The sequence below is a fragment of the Oreochromis niloticus genome, linkage group LG8, assembly GCF_001858045.2.
Source record: "Oreochromis niloticus isolate F11D_XX linkage group LG8, O_niloticus_UMD_NMBU, whole genome shotgun sequence".
NCBI classification, from domain to species: Eukaryota; Metazoa; Chordata; class Actinopteri; order Cichliformes; family Cichlidae; genus Oreochromis; species Oreochromis niloticus.
This window is the reverse complement of record NC_031973.2, coordinates 16,323,843-16,343,471: the sequence shown is the minus strand read 5'-3', so window position 1 is coordinate 16,343,471 and position 19,629 is coordinate 16,323,843. Positions and strand designations below refer to the sequence as shown.

The following is a 19,629-nucleotide window of genomic DNA, read 5'->3' as shown; positions in this document are numbered from 1 at the left end:
GGGTAAGTTTCTGTTGTTTAAATGCTCTACAGGCTATAAACAAAATAGATATGACCGTCAACACAAAAACATTTTTCATAGTGCATGTTTGAGGTACAGTATATTTGAAGTTTGCTAAACGCAGTACAGCTTTGTAGTGTTATGTTTTGAGCTCTTACCAGTAGGTGGCAGCAACGGGCCGCATGGCGCTTATCAGGAAGGCTTCAAACCCATGAAGGGGACGCTGCCGCTTTATTGCTATCGCGCTGTTTATTAAACCGTTTTAACACCTGACCCGGTTTACAGCAGGGAAAGCTTCACACAAAGATGCTCGGCGGACGCACTGGCTGCCATTTTTAATCTACCTGCAGGAATCATTGTAAAGGGAAACGATTACCTGCATGAGTGTTAATATTTTAAACAGTTCGCGATTGCAGTTTGAGCAGCTGTTGAGACTGCGCATGCTTCACGGGATCACATTAAACTCAAGGTATGTGAGCATTCGGCTTGTTAATAACTGGTAGTAAAAATGCACTCCCGGTTTTTCTGCTTTCCTCTTAAATGATACATTCTGCTATTTTTTTGTTCTTTGTTGCATAAATATCCAATCGCCATTATTTCTTTGATTCATCTAAGTGGAAATGTGCAGAGCACATGCTGCATCCTGCAAAAGTCTGTTAAATATGCTCCTTCTTAATTTTTTGTCTTCTTAGTCCTTAAAGATGGCCAAAATTGAGCGCCTTAATGCTCGAGTGGAAAAGCTCCTGTCTAAAGTTGTGCAGGAAATTCTGGATGTGGTGAAAGAAACTGTGTCCGAGTATCAGGAGAAAACTGCCAGAACCCAGAGAGAGAATCAGAGTCTGAAGAGGAGACTGCAGGAGCTGCAAGACAGAATAAACCTGGAGAGCAATGGTAAGAAAACAAAGGATCCAGCTGTGAGTACAAGTGGTGAAACAGCTGGATTTAAACTTTTTTTTAAGTAGTTTGATGTGTGTCTTCCTGCAGGATTGGTGCCAGAAATGTTTGCATCCATCCCGGCAGAGGTGAAAAAGAAAGAAAAGGTGGTCATCCCTGCTGATAAAGACACTGAGTTATTAGGTGCTTCCTGCCTTTCCCCTGACTGTGCAACAGAAAGCCTGGGAAATCTGAAAACAAAGACACATGATGGACAGTCAGCCTCACTATTAAACCACGAAAAACCCATCATTGCACCTCTGCATGCTGAAAATGACCAGAAAACGAAAGTAGAGCCTGCGTCAGATAACGATGGCTTGCGTATTGTGAATTATTTTTATAGCAATCCATCAACGAGCACTGCAGGACTCGGAGGCGAGTGTGCAGTTTTCTACATTGATTCAGAACACGGCGTACAGGAGCCAGCAAGACACATCAGTGCAAACGATGCTGGAGAAGAAAACCAAACCAACACAGAAGTGGGCTGCACATCCTCAGCAGAGAAACTGCAGAGGAACGTCCGAAAACACTACAGCTGCTCCCTCTGCGGTCGCACCTTCAGGCACGCGGGTGACTATAAGAAACACAACCGGGTGCACACAGGGGAGAGGCCGTACTGTTGCTCGGTGTGCGGCAAACGCTTCAGCCAGTCGGGGTACCTCACAGTACACCTGCGCTACCACACAGGAGAGAAGCCGTTTGCCTGCAGCCAGTGCGGGAAAAGCTTCAGTCACTCGAGTAACTTAAAGAAGCACCAGCAGACTCATCTGTGAAGGCTGGGAGTTTTTGGAGGTCAGCTAAAAACACAGAAAAAGGTTAATGTGCCTTCTTCACAGAATAGACAGCCTCTTAGGGAGCACTTGTGTTTTCCTGAGCTGCTGTTGTTGGTCACATTTTGTTTGTTCCATTACTAGATTGTGAAGCGTGGAGTCTGTAGTGTGTTTCTGTATTGTGATCTCCAAATAAAATGATTAGCTGATCAAATTCTTTTGGTCCTTCTGTGTGGTCCATTGCAATATTTGAGACTGATGAACAATTCGTTGTGAATCAGTCTCAAAACCAAAATTGTGTCGTTCTGAATCATCAGACTTAAAGGCACCTACTGGAAGCCACGGCTCATTTCTAAAATATATCCACCAAAGGGAATCTCTTCTACTCATCTAATTCAGGGTCACTTATTTAATTTATTTTTAATTTATAATTTATTTATTTAAACTCTGTGATGTTGTAACATATTTCTTTAGCGGGTATGGGTTATTATTGTTACCAAAGACAAAGTTTTGGAGGACCTCAGCAATAGGATGAACTCAATTCTCTTCAAAAATAATTTGATCTCTTTATAATGTGCCACTGTTAGGAGTAGATATTACAATTAGGGTCCTAATTTTGGCTTCTTGTAATAATTAATCGCCCACCGGTTTGAGGCACAGAGACAGTATTCATGCTTTTGTTGTGACTTCAGATATAGATATGTGATATTTTATTTATTGGCTCTGTCATGTCACAAAACAATGAAGGGTTCAGGATGGCCTAATCTAACAAAATAATTCACAATATCACAATTTATTGTATGAAAAGAAGACAGAAACGCTTCACCCAGACTTTTATTTTGAAAACAACCCCTCTGCACACGTGATCAGAGTTCTGCTTCCGGATGTTAAAGATTGTTTTTGCTGTTCGTGGTTCTGCTTTGTTACATGTTGTCAGTTTTTTTATTAATAAATTGTCTTTACAAGTTTGATGGGACAAATTACTTGTCATTAAAATCGCTTCATTTATCATTTTTTTTCTAACACGTTAACCTTATGACCAAGTGTTTGGACCTCTGGGATGTTTAAACGGAAAACACTGACATACGAAGCTAACTTCGGGACTAGCTTACAGGTACTCCTGGAGATTTAAAAATATTCTCGTATTTAAAACTGATATTAGTAATAGTTACAAGATAACACTGCCACGTATTTCAGGTTTTAGAAGATGAGTAACCATCATTTTATCTGTTTACAATGTTTTAAACGTCGGGCCAAAATAAGGTGAATGTAGCTGAATGGTAGTGTAGTAGGAAATCCTTTGATTGCGTTGCATGACGGTTTAATAACAGGACAGGTAATCACTGGTTTATGAAAGAACAGTTAGCTCTAATTCGTTGTTTGAAGTAACAGGTAACTGCACACCAGTGCTGTCATATACAATCACTGGGCACTTTATTAGGTATACCTTGTTTGTACCGGGTTGGACCCCCTTTTGCCTTCAGAACTACCTTAATTCTTCATAGCATAGATTTTATTACCAGGTAGGCTGTGGTGTTTAAATTATGCTTGGTTGGTATTAAAGAGGTCAAAAAAAATATTCCCCACAATGAGCAGTTAAGCAGGTGTACCTAACTAGGTGGTTGATGAGTGTAAACCCATAGCAGTAGCATCAACGGTATTGCTTATTTTAAATTTCCCCTTAATTAATATATAAAAACAGATGTGTTCTCATAAGTGGTGTTTCATTTCAGGATGTCTAAACTTGAGCGTTTGAACGCCCGGGTGGCCAGACTCCTGACCGAAGCCGTGCAGGAGGTTCTGGAGGTGGTGAAGGAGACGGTGTCAGAGTACCAGGAGAAAACAGCCAGGACACAGAGAGAGAACGAGAGTCTGAAGAGGAGACTGCAGGAGCTCCAGGACAAAATACCAAAAGAAAGCACCCATGAGAACACATATAATTTTTGTAAGGAATTTATCATTACAGATAATGTAACATTTTTGTCCTGCTTAAGGTCTCTTATTCATGATTGCAAATTTCACAGCTGTCCTGACTACAAGTGGGCCGTCAGCAGAGGAGAGCGACACAACAGTGAAGCAGGATCTGAGTATCATTCAGAAGCATGACTTGGATGTTGTTGCTCTCGCAGAGCAAAACAGCAACCAGCTCAACTATGTCTTGAAGCAGGAGACTAAAGAAAAAGAGAGCCACAGCAGTATTCAGACACAAGCTGAGTCCAAGTTGGCGCAAACATCCACAGACCACCACAAAGTACAGCTGGCAGATGCAACGCACAACTTAGAGGGGCACCGTATGCCGTCTGAAACCAGGGACGCCGGAGCAGACCCTTACTCCAGCGCACTGTTTGGGTTAAACATGGCTGCCATCAAAAGTGAATCAGAGCCCACAGACTGCATGTCATCACAACAACCATGTCTTCAATCCCAGTACACTGGCTGCATGGATTTAAGCTGCAACTCCTCTCGTCATACCTCTGCCGAGACCCTCAGGCCGCAAGCTAGCGCTGAGCCTTACGGACTCGTTTTTGTTCGTTCAAATCACATGGCACACAGGAGGCATGGATTAGCAAAGAACACCAGGGCCGGTTTGGATGGCAGACAGATCAGGATGGAGCACCTCAGGAGAGACGGCTTCCACTTGTGCGTGGTCTGTGGAAAGACGTTCAGCAGGGTCGGGAACCTGAGAATCCACCAGCGCTGCCACACTGGAGAGAAGCCGTACGGCTGCGTCCAGTGTGGGAGGCGCTTCAGTCAGGCGGGAGACCTGAAAAAACACAAAAGGGTCCACACGGGGGAGAAGCCGTACTACTGCAGCCAGTGTGGAAAGAGCTTCAGTCGAGGGGAGAACCTCAAAAGACACCAGAGGATCCACATCGGAGAGACGCTCCAGCTGCAGCAAGCATGTCAGGAGCAGCAGTAGTGATTACAGCACTGAGTCGAGTGCACATCAATAAAATTAGCACAGTTTTTTGTTTCTTTTTTAGAGATTTTTAAAGGTTGATTTTTGACCTGTGATCCTAGTTTTAGAAACAGTTGCAGTGTATTTAAATTGTTGCTAACTCACTGGAGCTGTTGGAAGGCTCCTCTGTTTGTCACTCTAAGCATGGAGAAGCCAGACTGCTGTTTTTCCCCCTCTTAACCAAAGAGGGGAAGTCTTAAAAAAAGCATACTCTCTATATCTGATATATCTGGTATAGCATATCCGTGCAGTGTTACTTTGGTGACACAACTCAACCGAGTGTTGAAATTGTAATAACAGACGGCAGCGTTGTTGTAACTTGCAAGAATATATGTCAGTGCTCAAGAGAAGCATCTTAAACAGGAAGCTTCTGTCACCTTTCAGCTAATTACATTCTCAAGGTGCTACACAGGACATATAAATAAACACCAGGCATCAGTGTGGTTTACACAGGGTGTATCAAAAGAGTCATCCAATTTCAAAAGGCTGTATTTTTTAAAGAAACTGTGTTTCAGTCATTACTGGTGAACGACTGAACAGTTAAAGCATTTTAACAACAGATTATTCCTTTTGATACACCCTGTGTAATGAATAAAGCTAGAAATGTAAAAAGAAAACACAAAAACATGCAGTTTTATATATAAATGTGAGCTATTCATTTAGACCGAGAGATGTTAAGATTTTATTGGAGCTACATTTGAAACAGCTTATACAGAAACAAGAGTCCAGCGATACATTTGTATGGCCTGTGAAATCCAATCGAACTTATGTATGCTAAAAATGTGTTTGTATGTATGTCTTGTGAAGCTCCGAGGGAATGTGACTTCTAAAAGTTGGGTCATGCCCAAATGTTTCATAAACACTGCTGCTTCATTCAAAAAAGTAGATTTTTTTTACATGTTTCTATGATATTATGAAGAACAATAATTAGCATTTTATAAGATTCAAATAGATGACCCAGATTGCTATTGGATCACTGGAAGAAGTTGGGCTTGGAGGACATTTATAGGATAGTCAATTCATGAAAAGTAATTGGACAAGCAGAAGCCCAAAAGCTGTGATCGGCTGGAGAGCTCTGATCATGCAGATCTCAAAAGCTGATATCCTGCATGCCACAAAGAATTGCAGAAGTTATGAAGAAGATGATGAAATGCTTGTGATTGTTCTTCTGTGCCATGGAAACATGCAGGGGTTAAAGTTTCATTCCCACATCTTCAGTTAATGAGTAATTAATGTGCTGCAGTCTGGCGGTCCATCCAGTTGATGCCATGGAGATACTTACTCAGGAAGAGTACTGAAGCACAAATGGAGTAAATGTGTTTAAAGTGGCAGGTCATTTCAAATAGCTCAGCAATAAATACACAAACTGTCTGTGCAGCTTGGCTATGGAAGCTAAAGATACAGCTGCTATTTTCCAGAGAGAGAGAAAAGTGAATCTGTGATACGATCACTCTCAGAGATGGAGAAAAATAATAAGAGGATAATGAGGTTATTTTCAAAAGCTATGAACTGCTCAGAGAGCGACAATTGACTAGCTAGAAATGTAAAGCTTTACATGTAATGTGATGTAAACGATCCTTGTTCTGTTTTGGGGGTTTTTTTATCAGAAGCTAGGTCTGTGCAGGATGTTTTGCTGTAGCTTAATGGTTATTTCACGTTGCGAAACTTGAATTGGAATCATTTTGTGTTATTGAAATGTATGAAGTATGAAAATACTACACAGTTCAGTGCAGGCTAAACTGCTGTGTTAGCTGTGTTTACATCCAGTGTACAGTACTGTGCTGTGTTGTGCTGCTGTAGAGCAGGCTGTGGTATTCGTGGCCACTTAAGTTAGGTGAAGCAGTGGTGGAGATAGATAACCAGGTGAATATGATGTAAAACTGAGGTAAATTTACTTTGCGGATGCTTTTGCACTGATGAAATTCACCTTTATTTACGTGAAATTGAACACGGTTTGTTTTTTAAAAAAAAATTAAATCTGAAGTTTAAAAACCACCAAGGTGAATCAAGGCTAGCAGCCGTCACTTTAACTTCAGACTGATGATGCTGTTTAGCTTAAATTCTACCTTTCATATTGCCTTTATACCAGCCAGGTGTTGAAATAACCTCTTCTTAGGTCATGTTAAAATCACCAAAAACAGTTACTCTATCAGCTGACAGCCTGTACCCACAAAGAGAGAGGAAATCTACTGGCACTCACAATGAAAATTAATTTGTAACTTATTAGTAAGTGATTCATTAGCTCATGCTGCACTGCTTCAGTGGATCTTAGGGATTTGCAGCCTGCCAAATCCCACTGTAAACCCTGGAAACATGTAAGAAATAATCTAAATAAGAAATGAAGCAGCAAAGTGTTTAAAACACAGACTTTTGGCTATACAAAAAGGAAATAAATATGTTCTTGCAAGTTAGATGGTGTGCAGGAGTCTCTTTGTCTCCTATGGTACAAGCATTACAAATGCTATATTGATATATTGATGTGTGTCTTCTAGATCTGATTCCGTTATAACAGTTTCCTGTGAAACGTTGGTTTGAAAAGGAGGTTAACTCGACGAGTTGACCTCTTTCGGTCACCTGCAGAATGTGTCGTCATTTTAGTAAATGTCAGAGAAACCTTTTAAAAATCTGAATCGCATAATTGTCACTAAAGCTGCCCGACTTTCCAGACTGATTAAAGGCTTTCTGATGGTTGGACATATGTATTGCAAGTTAAACTTGGTTTGTGAAGCAGAGGCAATAAACTAATTTATTACCATTACAGATGGCTCAGTGAGTGACATTTTAAGCAGACTGTTCTTCAGCAGTCTGGTCAGCAGCCACAGGTATATTGTGTAAGTAATTATCGCATGCGCCCACTTGGGTTTTTGCACAGCATATGTCAGCAGGTTTTTCTGTGCTAAAAACAACAGTGACCACATAACCTAAAGGAATCTGTACGTCAACATTGTTTTTCTGAGGCGGTGGTTCACTCAGAAGCGTTTGAGAAACCACAGGTGCTGGCACAAGTGAGATTGAAACGCTAGGTCACGAGAGAATATGCAGTATGTTAACAGTACTGCAAAAAGCCAGCCAGACTTTCTTGTCATTTTTAAAATGGTCTTGAGTAACAGTTCTCCAGGCTTCCAGTTTTTATTTGGACATTCGCTGCTTTTTCAGTCCAGTCTTTGTATTTGGACATTTTCACAGAAATGTTTTTCTTTGTTTGTTAAGCCACTTAACACTGACCTATAAAGCATAAAAATGTGCATTACTAAAGGGGTGAACCACACTTAACAGACAACTTAGCAAAGAACCAGTTTTAAATTGTGTCTGTAGATATTAGTAGCTTAAAAACGTCATTTTGTTCCTAATTTATGAGTGTAATCTACAAATCTACCAAAGATAAAAGTTTAACAGGCATACAATTGCATTTTTGTACCAACCAAAACTATCTACAGATGATAAACAATATCTGAAAGTGCTTTCCTTACATAAGGGGATTTATGGAGTGATGAATTCAAATGCTAAAGGTCAGGAGGGAAACACAACAGTGAGTGTTTACGGTCACTGAAACACGGTGGAGGCTCTGTCATGTCTGGAGCTGCATTTCAGCCACTCGCATTGGGGTTCGTATCAAAATTGATTCAGTTCAATTAAATTTTATTTAAATAACCACAAATCACAACAACAGTTACCCCAAGTTGCTTTATATTGTACGGTAAAGGCCCTACAATAATACAGAGAAACCCCCAACAATCATATGATGGAATTATGGAAGCAGAAAAGTATCATCAGGTTTGATCCACCATAAAATTCCATGTGGGAAATATCAGCTTGGCAATAGCTTCATTTTTAGGCGTGACAATGATCCGAACACACTGCCCACGCAGTAAAAGCACCTGGATAGAAAAACACAGTGGATTGGCCTCCCCAGAGCCTGGACCTCAATATTACTGAAGCAGTGTGGGGTCACTTTCACAGAGAATGTAACATCCAACATCCAGAAAAGAGCTTTGACTGTGGATCAGGGGTGGATCAAGACTTTTGCCCAGCACTATAATTTTGTTTATCGTTGTTCCTTGTGTGTATTTATGAAGACTGGTTTTTGATCCTCATTTGTATGAAATTTTCAAGTACTTACTTAAAAACAGCATGAACCAATCCAATGGTTTTGTAAGAGGGCGCCTCTGCAAGACGAAACCGCTGAATTACACAACAGCTGTGCCAAACTTCAGCATTTGAATTGCTTTAAACTGAATTAAAGGAGCCGATTTTACAAGTATAACACATTTACAACTGATTTGGGTAAACTGACAGGTTTTCTAGCCTCAGTGGTAAAACCCGGGGACCAGCCCATTTATTTAAAGTGTTTACGTGGAGCTGCGCTCACCTTACCAGGAAGCGATTGATTAACTCAGACGCTCACAGAGGAACGGCTTCATTTTCCTATTTCACAGAGGTGAGTAAACAAGAACCATGTGGATATGAGAAACTCACCGGCCTCTCCGTTTCTCAACTTTTAGGCGTATTGCCAACGGAGACTGGTGTTGAGTAAGTTTGTCTTACTACAGGCGCGCGTAAACGTCTTACTTAAAAAAACTCGTCTTATTCATGGCGATCGCCGTGTTTTCGGTTGAATACGAGCTAAACACGGCTGTCTTTGAGTTTCTGTTGTAGAAAAGAAAGCAGTCATTTTTATTGTTGAGTATGAACGCCGAGATATGAATGCATTTCCTTGTTTAAAACGCGGAAAGGGCGCTTATTTGGCCGCTGGGCGACAATGGGTCATTAAAATATTGTTAACATAACTTCTCTATAATCATAAATAGTCACAGCAACAACAAGAGGAAGTAGATAAAGTCTTTCTTTTTCTTTCTGTCGATCTGTGGTGTGTGCGTGGCAGATTTTGCTCCGGGCACACTGAGATGTTGAAATGAAGATAGATGAAAAAGTCCTCACCTATTTTGAATCTTCCAACTCACCTGTGGATAAGGAAGGGTACCTGTACAAGAAGGTAAGACTCTCTGGCTCAGGTTTACAGGGAACCTGACTAAAGTATTATTTTAAAAAGCAAACAGAAAGGGTAGTGAGGTCATCTAAAGTAAATAAACTGAGAGGGGATTTTTTTTTAAACTGTTTTTAAGTTCAGCTTTCAAAATCTCTGTGACATTTCACCTCCCACTGGGCTGCCTGTTTCCTCAAAGCAGTTATGTAAGAAATTGAGTACCCAAGGCGTTTCTACAGCAGTCTTTAAAACACAACTGTCACACACAAACAGGGTGAGATCAAGACTTCCTATCAGAAGCGCTGGTTCGTGCTGAAGGGGAACCTCCTCTTCTACAAAGACCGGCAGACCGACCGGGATCTGGTAGGAGTGATTGTTCTGGAGGGCTGCACCGTCCAGCTGTGCGAGTCCGAGGAGAAGTTTGCCTTCTCGCTGGTGTGGAGCGAGCCAGGGCTGCGGACGTACAAGTTTGCCGCGGAGGACCAGGCCAGTCAGGAGAGCTGGATCAAAGCCCTGCTGTCAGCCAGCCACAGCTACCTGGCCCTGCTTGTAGTGGACATGGAGTCGAAGTACAGAGGTGAGGGAGGCAGAAAGATGGAGCGGGTTTATCTTTGTTGGGGAGGGGGGGTTAAAGAGAGCAGCCTTTGTTCTGGAGGGCAGCTGCGAGAGGCGTTGCATCACTGTTTTCCTGCCTCTACATCAGACACCTGGTACACTGTGGTACATGCTGCACACACACACATATTATGATCTCGCAGCATCAGTCGCATCATCATGATCACTACTGATGTTTTATCTATTAACAGAATAGTAGCCAGAGCACAGTTTTTATTGTTAATATTTGTTATCGGTCATTCTGCTTTTGTTCAAAAGATCGGTCATAATTTCTCATAGTCACCACAAAATCGATCCCATATCATATACAGACACGTCTCATTAAAACAAAGTTGACACGCTCTCACAGATTTGGGGGCATTTTGCTTAAAAACTGACAATTAGTTTCACTAGTTAAGTAGTAATTAAGTTAATATCAGTCATTGAATCCGTTTATGGACCTGCTGTCCTGACCATGAGGTGTGAGCATAAAGCTCACGCAAAGAAGAAAGCGTCCTTGATTTATGTTTGGTCCTAGAGCGGGCCATCCAACTGGGAGGTTGATGGTTCAATCTCCAGCTCCTCTAGTCTGCACACTGAAGGATCCTTGGCCAAAATACATTTATCAGAGTGTGTGTGTGTATGTGTGTGTGTGTGTGTGTGTGTGAGGTACAGGACTAAAATAAAAATAAAAACTAGATTTTTGAAAAGAAATATGAGTAACTGAAATGATTTTGTGAATTAAAATGAAAATATAGAGGAAATATCCAGAGTTTCTGTGACACACTTTGAGTCAACCACCACCTCTGACACACGCCTTTCTTACAGCTATAATCAGAAAAAGACTAAAACTAAAACTGAAACTAATAAAAACTAAACTAAATCTAGACATTTTCATGCAACAGAAACTAAACTGAAATGGGAAAATCCACTCTGGAAACTAACTGAAAGTAAACGGAATTAAAATAAATAAATAAATAAATAAAACTAATTAGAAGATTCAAAGCTGGATTAACTTTGAGACGTGTAGTAAGGGTACAAGCGTTAGCGTAGAAAAGTATCAACCAGACATATTCTTTTACCGTTGTTTCTTGCAAGTCTGGTCCTTTCAAAGAGTGGCCTGTGTCTGAGTCTTATTGTGTCAAAAAAACAACAATCCTTATATCGAAATTTCATTCTGGCTGCTCACAGAAAACTGTGTTTTAAAAGGTTAAATCTGAGCCTCCATATAAAAGTCAGGTCAGATTATGTAAGGTACGAGCACATTAAGCGGTGCAGAGAGGCACAAAGATCAAGTTAAAGAGGTTTTACAAAAACAAACAAACTAAAACTTTAGTTCAGGGGTGTCAAACATAAGGCTCGGGGGCCAGAATCGGCCTGCCAAAGACTCCAATCTGGCCCACTGGAGAGCTTTGGAAGTGTGAAGGACAACTTTAAATGTTAAACTTTTAACTGTATTTTTTTTAAGGTTTACAGCTTTTCCAACTGATAAATACCTCCCCCGTGGTCATTCCTGTAACACTAATGTCAACAAAGAAACAGATAAACAATGAAACAACATGGATTTCCTGTTTTTTCACTGTATACTATAGACATTAATAATTTTTACAGCAGGTTCACAGTAAAAAAAAAAAAAAAAAAAGACATTGTGTTATTTCCCCCAAATTTTCATTTTATAAATACAACACAGTCAGAGCTAATTTTACATATTTATTTCTTAAAGTTTAAGCCTAAAGCAGCCTTTCTTTTATCATGTAGAAAAACTGGCAGAAAACATGGATTAGCACCTGTTTGCTTAGCCTGTACGACACAGTGCTTTATTTGTGTACATTTTCTGAGCATGTAGTGATCAGTAAGAGATTCTCAGTATTCCAGAGCCCACAGTCTGAAGAGATCACCCACTAATTGTAGAAATAAAGGTTAGATTAAAGCGTCATTGAGCAAGTGGATGGACCTCTGCCGTACACATGCAGCGTGATCAGTTTTTTCTTTCTGTTCATGTGCATTCACCTCCTTAATTTCTATACGTCACTGCTTTTTTCTTCAGATGCATTGGGCGCCCTCTCCAGTCAACCAAGCAAACCTTTCGTCATGCCAAATTTCAACACCGTCCAGCCTGCTGTCTTTGTGACCTCAAACACCTGCACCTCATCTGCGCTGGGAACAGCATCCAGCCCGAATTCCTGTCCAAACCTACAAGCTCTTACCATTTCATCCAAGACGGCTAGTAAGAAATCACCCAAACTGCGATCGAAGAAGAATGCCAGCGTGGTGCCTATGTTTGATCCATTTCAGACGATTGGGGAGTACGACTTTAACCAGCTGCATGAAGATTACGGAAAGGAAGTGAAGGAACTGATTGCCATGTGGTCAAAGAAAGGACACGGCGGTGCGAATGTTCAGGATGAAAACTTGATAGATTTTGGATGATAAAAGTTTGCTTTGTTTCTAACCCTTAACTTATAGAGAAGCTTTATCATGCATACGTGCACTGGATTAGAAATGTATCGGTAATATATAGTTGACATAGTTATATTTGTTTTCTTCCAGAAACATGCTGTTTCTTTTTTACTTACATTTTCATAGATTCGTCAATAAATGATCTATGATCATCCGTTTTATTAACTTTTGTTTGTCACTGCAATGAATTTATTTCTACGGAAGAGGATTAGGGCCACTGAAAAAAAATTAAAAAGTGGGCACGTCTTTTTTTTCTTCTTTTCCAGAATTCTGAGAAAAAAGTCCGAATTCTGACTTTAATCTCAGAATTCTGACTTTTTTCTCAGAATTCGGGAAAAGAAGAAAAACAGACGTGCCCACTTTTTTTTCGGTGGCCCTAATCCTCTTCTGTATATCTCCTAACGTGACATTTTTATAAAGTCACACCTGAAATATGACCTCCATCTCCTCCAGCTAGTCTACTGTCCCTATACTGGACATACTATGACTAACCAGTTCAGGTGAAAACCTTTCTCTTAAGACAGGGATGTCAAGCCTGTGTTACACATGTGGGCCGCATACACCACATTTTGATCTTAAGCAGGCTGGATCAGTAAAACTGTCCTTTCTGTTAGTAAAAAGACATTTAACTACACATTTACAAAAAAGAAATGCTGCTGTGGCAAATGAAAGAAATGTGCCAGCACGACTCTTTGGGATTAAACTGTAAGAAATAAATGTGTTAAATTACAGAACAAGTCCTCGTAACTAGACTGAAATTTTCTGTTGATTCGCAGAAAATGTAAATTTCTTTTGTTGTTATGTTTGTTTTTTACTGTGGACACATTGTAAAACATTGAGTTTCTCCTTCGTATAAAGCTTTCCAGTGGGCCGGATTTGAGTCTTCGGTGGGCCGATTTGATCCCCCGGGCCTTATGTTTGACACCCCTGTCTTAAGATGCCCACACAAAGGACAGATAAGGAAAGAAACTGTGAAATGGTGATATAAAATTTGCTTATTAATAACAACTTCATTACTTAGCTGATAATACCTGCGTGTTTATAAGAAATAAATCTGCCAGCCATTAAAAAGGCCTGAGTTAATCAGTAGCTGGAAGTTGGCCACATTTCCATGTTAAATCAGGAATTGTCCGATCGAGGAAACCTTTCCATTTGGGCTCTATTATTATTGATGACCTAATGAGTCCATTTTGCCTCACAGATTTAAACCATTTGACCAGTGACAGGGTAAAAAAGGACTGACAGTTGGCTGGGGGGCAACGCAGGCCAAGAAGGGTGAAGTCTGCTAAATTTTAGAAGGGGGTCAAAATGGCTGAGAAACAGAATGGCAGCAGGGCAGCAGGGCTATTTCAGTCTGTACAGCTGTCTTGTCTTCATAGTCTTTGCTCGGTCTTTCTCCTTCCGTGTCTGCATCGCTTCTTTTTTCAACCTTCGAGCCTACAGCTGAGCTGGCTGCTTATCGGCTTCACATACAACACATTTTTTGCTTCCTCCTTGCGAATCGGGTGCTTCGTTTTCCATCACTACAAAACATTTCAGATAATTTAGGTCATATTTTGCCACGTGAAACGCTACGCCCACAAGCCAGCTAAGACTCGGGATCACTTCACGCCAGCGCTGGATACCAATACATACATACCTAAGCTGTACAGTTGTGTGATTGATGGCCAGCCAATGAAGCTCATATATGGGGTTTAGTGGGTGGGTCACTGTCCTCCTATCCTAAAGCAACTATACTGGGAACCTCGAGGAGGAACCCAAATTAGTGCACTCATGGTGGTAAAGCTGGTCATTTAGTCCAATCATCATTTTGCCTGTTTCTTTTTTCTTTCTTACACTTGAATCAGTAAAACAGAGAAAGCGGTTCACTATACTGGGTGTGAGCACCTGTTTTATATCTTTAGTCCCCTGTAAAGGTGGCCTCTGTGATCTATTTTGTTCCCCTCCCAGTAACACTTTCAATGTTATTCTTTCCACTGAGCATTTCCAGTTACTTGAGGCAGTATTAAAAGGACTGTTTGGATTTCTCACTGATGCATGGTCACTTTTTCCAGAGACCCAGTGGTCGTGTGTCATTGCTGGACCTGCACCAATGTCCATCAGCCAACTGTTTTCAGGTTTCACAACTGTTTATACACCCTGATGGCCACTAATGATCTGGCCATGGCCACGAACCTCAGATCAAACCTATCATTTAGACAGGTGATGACTTCAGGAAATGTTAGCTGAGATATAGTGAGCAGCACTGGAGTATTAATTAATAGAAGGCAACGGGCCGCGCTGACTGCAGGGTAACTGTCCCATCTGTGTCTGTATTAAGGCAGTAAAGCAGCGACACTTTGCCATCACACCCTGGGCTTTGAAGTCTCACAATGGGTATATAAAGTTGACAGAAATAGCCACGACAAAGACTCAGTAAGTCAAATGGGGACGTTTCAGTTGTCCCTCTGCGTGTCCCGTCTGTCCATATTAGTCCACAGATGACACCAAAGTCACTGTTGGCATTGAATTCACCTCATTCCAAGACTTCTGCGGCCTATTTTGGATCATCAGTAAACCGATCCCCCCAGCCACCTCCTCGCTCCTCCCTCTTTCTCTTACTATACCCCAGCTCTGTTTTCCTGCCAAACCTGATGGTGTGGCTAAAGTTAGCCCCCTATGGGCTAGTATATAAGGCCCCAGGCATTCAATACCTACATGTCAGTCACATCGGCTTGGCGTAGGCTTCTCTTCTTGACCAACAACAACCTCACAAACTTGAGAGATGGTGAGTGTGGCCACTTCATTGGGTTTAAAAAAAAGTCTTTAGGATGTTCTCTACATTAAAATGATGAGCTGGGCATATCATTAAGATATTTGCTATCTGGACTACCAACATCCCATGAAGTGAACTTGAAGGAGTCCCAGTTTTTTGGATTTGGACCCAGTGTTAGTGTTATCTGCTGCCTTGAGCTAAAGTTTGGCAGGACCTATTTCTTATTATTGTAGTCCTCAACACATTACATAGTGTTTTATCCTAAATTGGGTGATTGTTTCAAAGTTTATAGTTTTTTTTAAGAGGGGGAAAAATTCAGTCATTACCCTAAAAAGAGATTCAATTGGCAAAATGGCCAATCCTGGCTAAATTTATTCAGGAATAAATTTGATTTGATTGATTTATTTTTCTTCATATGATGATTTTGAAAGTTAACCAGGATCTGCTTCTTTAGTTCATGTCCTGTATGTATGGATTTTCTTACACCTTACATCATATCACAGGCACCCAAGAAAGCCAAGAGGAGGCAGCAGCAGGGTGAGGGTGGATCCTCCAACGTGTTCTCCATGTTCGAGCAGAGCCAGATCCAGGAGTACAAGGAGGTAACCTTTTCCTCATCACACCTCAAGCTTTCTATCAGTAACTTCTAAGGTGGTGATATAACTGAGCACTCTATCATATGACCTTGAGCGTAACGTGAGAGAGCTATCAGAGGGTATAGATCTCATCACTTTGGCCGCACAACAGCAAAAAATGCCCTCATCAGCACGGCAGGACAGTAAATTTGAGCTCTCCTGTTGACAGCAGTTACCTCTGCTCTATGCTAGCTTAGGAATTCTCCTCAGAGACACTCGCTCCTTGACTCCACTGGAATGTGGCCCAACAGCTGGTGCACAGGGGAAGGGGAGCTCAGGGTTGAAACTGAAGGAATTTGGGGGTTTTAGCACTGTGATCAACGAGGTAAATAGTGTCGTTATCAGTAGATTATAGAAATCAGGATTCATTTGTAGGGGTTTTCTTCAGTACACAGATCTAAATGAAAGACAATACAATGTCAACAGTAGCTTGGCAGGCCCTTAAGAGGCCTCAGAAGCAGAGAGAACATTGGTAACATGGTCATAAGATTTAGTCACAAGGCAAAAGGATGACAGCTGCAATCAATACCTTCTCCTTAAATGTCGCAAGGGGCTTGTCTCACATTCCCAAGCCATTTTAACACCTTAGAAAGACAAGTGGCTGACCCGCTGCCAAGTCCCAAAAGGTTTGCAATGCCATCTTTGGTTTCATTGGGTGATACGCCCTCCTATGTAGAAGGAGAAGGAGCTAACTGCTCCACATTTACACATTTACGTTGGCAGAGTGCCTTGCACAAATAATCATGAAAAACAAGCTGGATAATAAGGACTTGTGAGAAATGTGAGAATCTCAGTTTTCACCGGTTTTAATTAAGTGTTATTTTAGCTGAAGTTTGGCTGAACTCTGATCTAATCTTTGACTAATCTCCCGGTGTGCGCCAGGCTTTCACAATCATCGACCAGAACAGAGATGGCATCATCAGCAAGGACGACCTCAGGGACGTGCTGGCCACCATGGGTCAGCTGAATGTGAAGAATGAGGAGCTGGAGGCCATGGTGAAGGAGGCCAGCGGCCCCATCAACTTCACCGTGTTCCTGACTATGTTCGGCGAGAAGCTGAAGGGTGTGTTGGCACATATCAATTGCCCTTTGAATTCCATTTCATAAAATACTTGGTGCTGTAAGGTGATGGTTGTTATTCATCTAAACAGATAATGTTATGTGCTTAACATAGTTCTGAATTATTATTTTTTTCTCTGTTTTTGTTTCCATAGGTGCTGATCCTGAGGACGTCATCCTGAGCGCTTTCAAGGTCCTGGACCCCGAGGGCACTGGCACCATCAAGAAGGAATTGTAAGCTTATTCGCATTTATCTTCCATCACTACACTGATCTCTTCCTGGTGTAATATTTCATCTTAATCTTAAATTTCCTGGGTTTTCCCTCTCCAGCCTCGAGGAACTCTTGACCACCCAGTGCGACAGGTTCACCGCTGAGGAGGTGAGCTGATCGGACTTTGCTCGTTGACTCACGGCGCGATTTGGCCCTTGTTTTTTGCTAGGCTTTTTTACACATTTCTTCATTTCCTCTTCATCTGCAGATGAAGAACCTCTGGGCTGCCTTCCCCCCTGATGTGGCTGGCAACGTTGACTACAAGAACATCTGCTACGTCATCACACACGGAGAGGACAAGGAGGAATAAATCCTCGACATCTCTACCTCTGTTGAAACCCACACTTGTCCATACCCTTAATTCTTCCTCCTCTCCACCAATGAAACATCTTCCTCGCACACACTCGCACCCGGGTCGGCTCTTTCTTCTTATGAAAAGACTTGTCTCCTCTATCGAGATGTTCAGTGAGAGGACGGGAGGCTGTGGGGGTGTTTGTGTGTGAGTACCAACAGGGGAACATGGGATTATTTTCAATAAAAAATAATCTTGTGACACCGAAACGCTCTCTCTATCTCTGTCCCTGCCTCTTCTTCCTCCATCTTTTCCCTCCCCTACTCGCCCATGACTCATTCTGTCCTCCTGTGTTGAGGCCAACAGTGCATGCATCATACCTACATATATATGCATATGCAGTTCAGTGTGGTTGGTCAAAATGTCTCTTGGGTGCTGTGGTGCATGCACAATCACTTGCTTGAAACAGGCGAGCAGTCTGGCCCCGGCGGTCTGTTAGTCTCAACCGGGCACAGAGTGTTTAATGGATCCCTCCTTCTGTTTGTACCGGCCAGGAGTGCACAGTAAAAGAGTGGGAGTACTGCGCTATAATAGTTTGCCTACCCCTCTCTTTTATTTAGACACTCTCTTAAACACAGGTATGAAAGGAAAGGTTACAGTAATAAGAGGAAAGCACGATTTAAAAAATCTTGTAAATAGAGAAAGAGATGGTGAAAGAGGGTGGTTGGGTGGGCGGCATAAAAAAGCTAAACAAAAGCAAAACAGCTTTGTTTTTGATTTTTCTTTCCACCCCACCTCACCCTACTGCTGTTTCCACTCCTGCTGTTGTGACTGTGTCTGTGTCTCCACTGTAACAAATAAAGAAGTACAAATAAAATCCACTATCTTTCGTACCACACTGTGTCTCTTGGTTTAAGTGGGGGTGCGGGTGAACGAACTGCCGGGTGACTGTGGACAGCCCCGTAGAGCACCGACTGCACTCTGACTGTATTATGCATATGGTGAAGCACTGTCAGTGTGAACTTTATCCATCATCCCATTTCTCAATATAAATGATCCCAAATCAGGGGTGGGTACCACTTTAACTCAGAGCAAGCAAGAAAAGAGCAGTAATTACAGATTGCAGTGAAACTATGAAAAATCATTTTCAGGGTAAAGGTACAGAAGGATAAAAAGAAAAAAAACATTACAGGAATAAAACCAACATAGTAAGCAGAAGAACTGTAGTCTACCTTTGGATCTACTTCAATCCTTGATTCCAATAAATGTGACACCCTGTGATTAGTAAAATCAAAAGTTGTTGGATAAAATCGCGACAAAATCAGATTTTCAAATGATCTAAACTCACATATTAAATTGAAAATATTATAGAGAAAGTTCCAGAATTTGGAATCATTTTTCTTGAGACAGAATTGCAAAGAATTTGGGAATTTTGAACCCCCACCCCCAACCAGATGCGGCTGAATGCCATTATACTCCTAGTGCCGGTCCATAGCCTGGATAAATGGGGAGGGTTGAATCAGGAAGAGCATCTGGGTTAAAATCTTTGCCAAATTAAACATGCGGATCAAAAAGAACAAGATTTAGATGCCGGACTGGTTGGGGTCCAGGTTATTAACAACCACCTCTGGTGCTGTTGGCCAGCGGGGTGCTAGTGGAAGCTACTGATGGTCAAAGACAAAGTAAGAGAGTGAAGGTGTTAGGAGGCAGCAGGGGGAGAAGGAGAGGCAGGAGTGTGGAGGTGGTGAGTAGGGACTTTAAATGTAGGGCTTAGGAGAAAGGGAGAGAGCTGGCTGACATGATAGAGAGAATAAAGGCAGACATATTGTGTGTCATATATTGGATAAAGGATAGTGAATATGAAGCTGCCAGCCAGGAGGAAAAGAGGAGATCTATTGAGAAGGTTCCAATAGACA

At 41.6% G+C, this 19,629-nt stretch overlaps 4 protein-coding genes across 5 annotated transcripts; all 4 read left to right on the top strand.

The window, feature by feature from the left end:
- The first annotated feature begins 110 nt into the window (after window positions 1-110).
- Window positions 111-1,929, top strand: LOC100690154 (zinc finger and SCAN domain-containing protein 21). Its single transcript, XM_019362614.2, has 3 exons — window positions 111-469; window positions 693-891; window positions 985-1,929. The coding sequence occupies exons 2-3, from the start codon at window positions 702-704 to the stop codon at window positions 1,704-1,706; spliced, it is 912 nt and encodes a 303-aa protein (XP_019218159.1). The 5' UTR covers window positions 111-469; window positions 693-701; the 3' UTR covers window positions 1,707-1,929.
- A 629-nt stretch (window positions 1,930-2,558) lies between these two features.
- On the top strand, window positions 2,559-7,420 carry LOC109203251 (zinc finger and SCAN domain-containing protein 2). The gene is made up of 3 exons (XM_019362613.2): window positions 2,559-2,817; window positions 3,437-3,648; window positions 3,728-7,420. Exons 2-3 carry the CDS (start codon window positions 3,438-3,440, stop codon window positions 4,621-4,623), a joined length of 1,107 nt encoding a protein of 368 aa, XP_019218158.1. The 5' UTR covers window positions 2,559-2,817; window position 3,437; the 3' UTR covers window positions 4,624-7,420.
- A 1,523-nt stretch (window positions 7,421-8,943) lies between these two features.
- LOC100708757 (sesquipedalian-1) lies at window positions 8,944-12,865 on the top strand. 2 transcript variants are annotated; one of them, XM_003458740.5, is made up of 4 exons: window positions 8,944-9,100; window positions 9,545-9,655; window positions 9,920-10,223; window positions 12,288-12,865. In XM_003458740.5, exons 2-4 carry the CDS (start codon window positions 9,575-9,577, stop codon window positions 12,668-12,670), a joined length of 768 nt encoding a protein of 255 aa, XP_003458788.1. In that variant the 5' UTR covers window positions 8,944-9,100; window positions 9,545-9,574; the 3' UTR covers window positions 12,671-12,865. The 2 variants fall into 2 exon arrangements, with proteins under 2 accessions (XP_003458788.1, XP_005463942.1); XM_005463885.3 differs by having other exon boundaries at window positions 9,083-9,192.
- A 2,453-nt stretch (window positions 12,866-15,318) lies between these two features.
- mylpfb (myosin light chain, phosphorylatable, fast skeletal muscle b) lies at window positions 15,319-18,609 on the top strand. Its single transcript, XM_003458741.4, has 6 exons — window positions 15,319-15,467; window positions 15,959-16,057; window positions 16,973-17,153; window positions 17,305-17,383; window positions 17,481-17,529; window positions 17,630-18,609. The coding sequence occupies exons 1-6, from the start codon at window positions 15,465-15,467 to the stop codon at window positions 17,729-17,731; spliced, it is 513 nt and encodes a 170-aa protein (XP_003458789.1). The 5' UTR covers window positions 15,319-15,464; the 3' UTR covers window positions 17,732-18,609.
- Window positions 18,610-19,629: the final 1,020 nt, after the last annotated feature.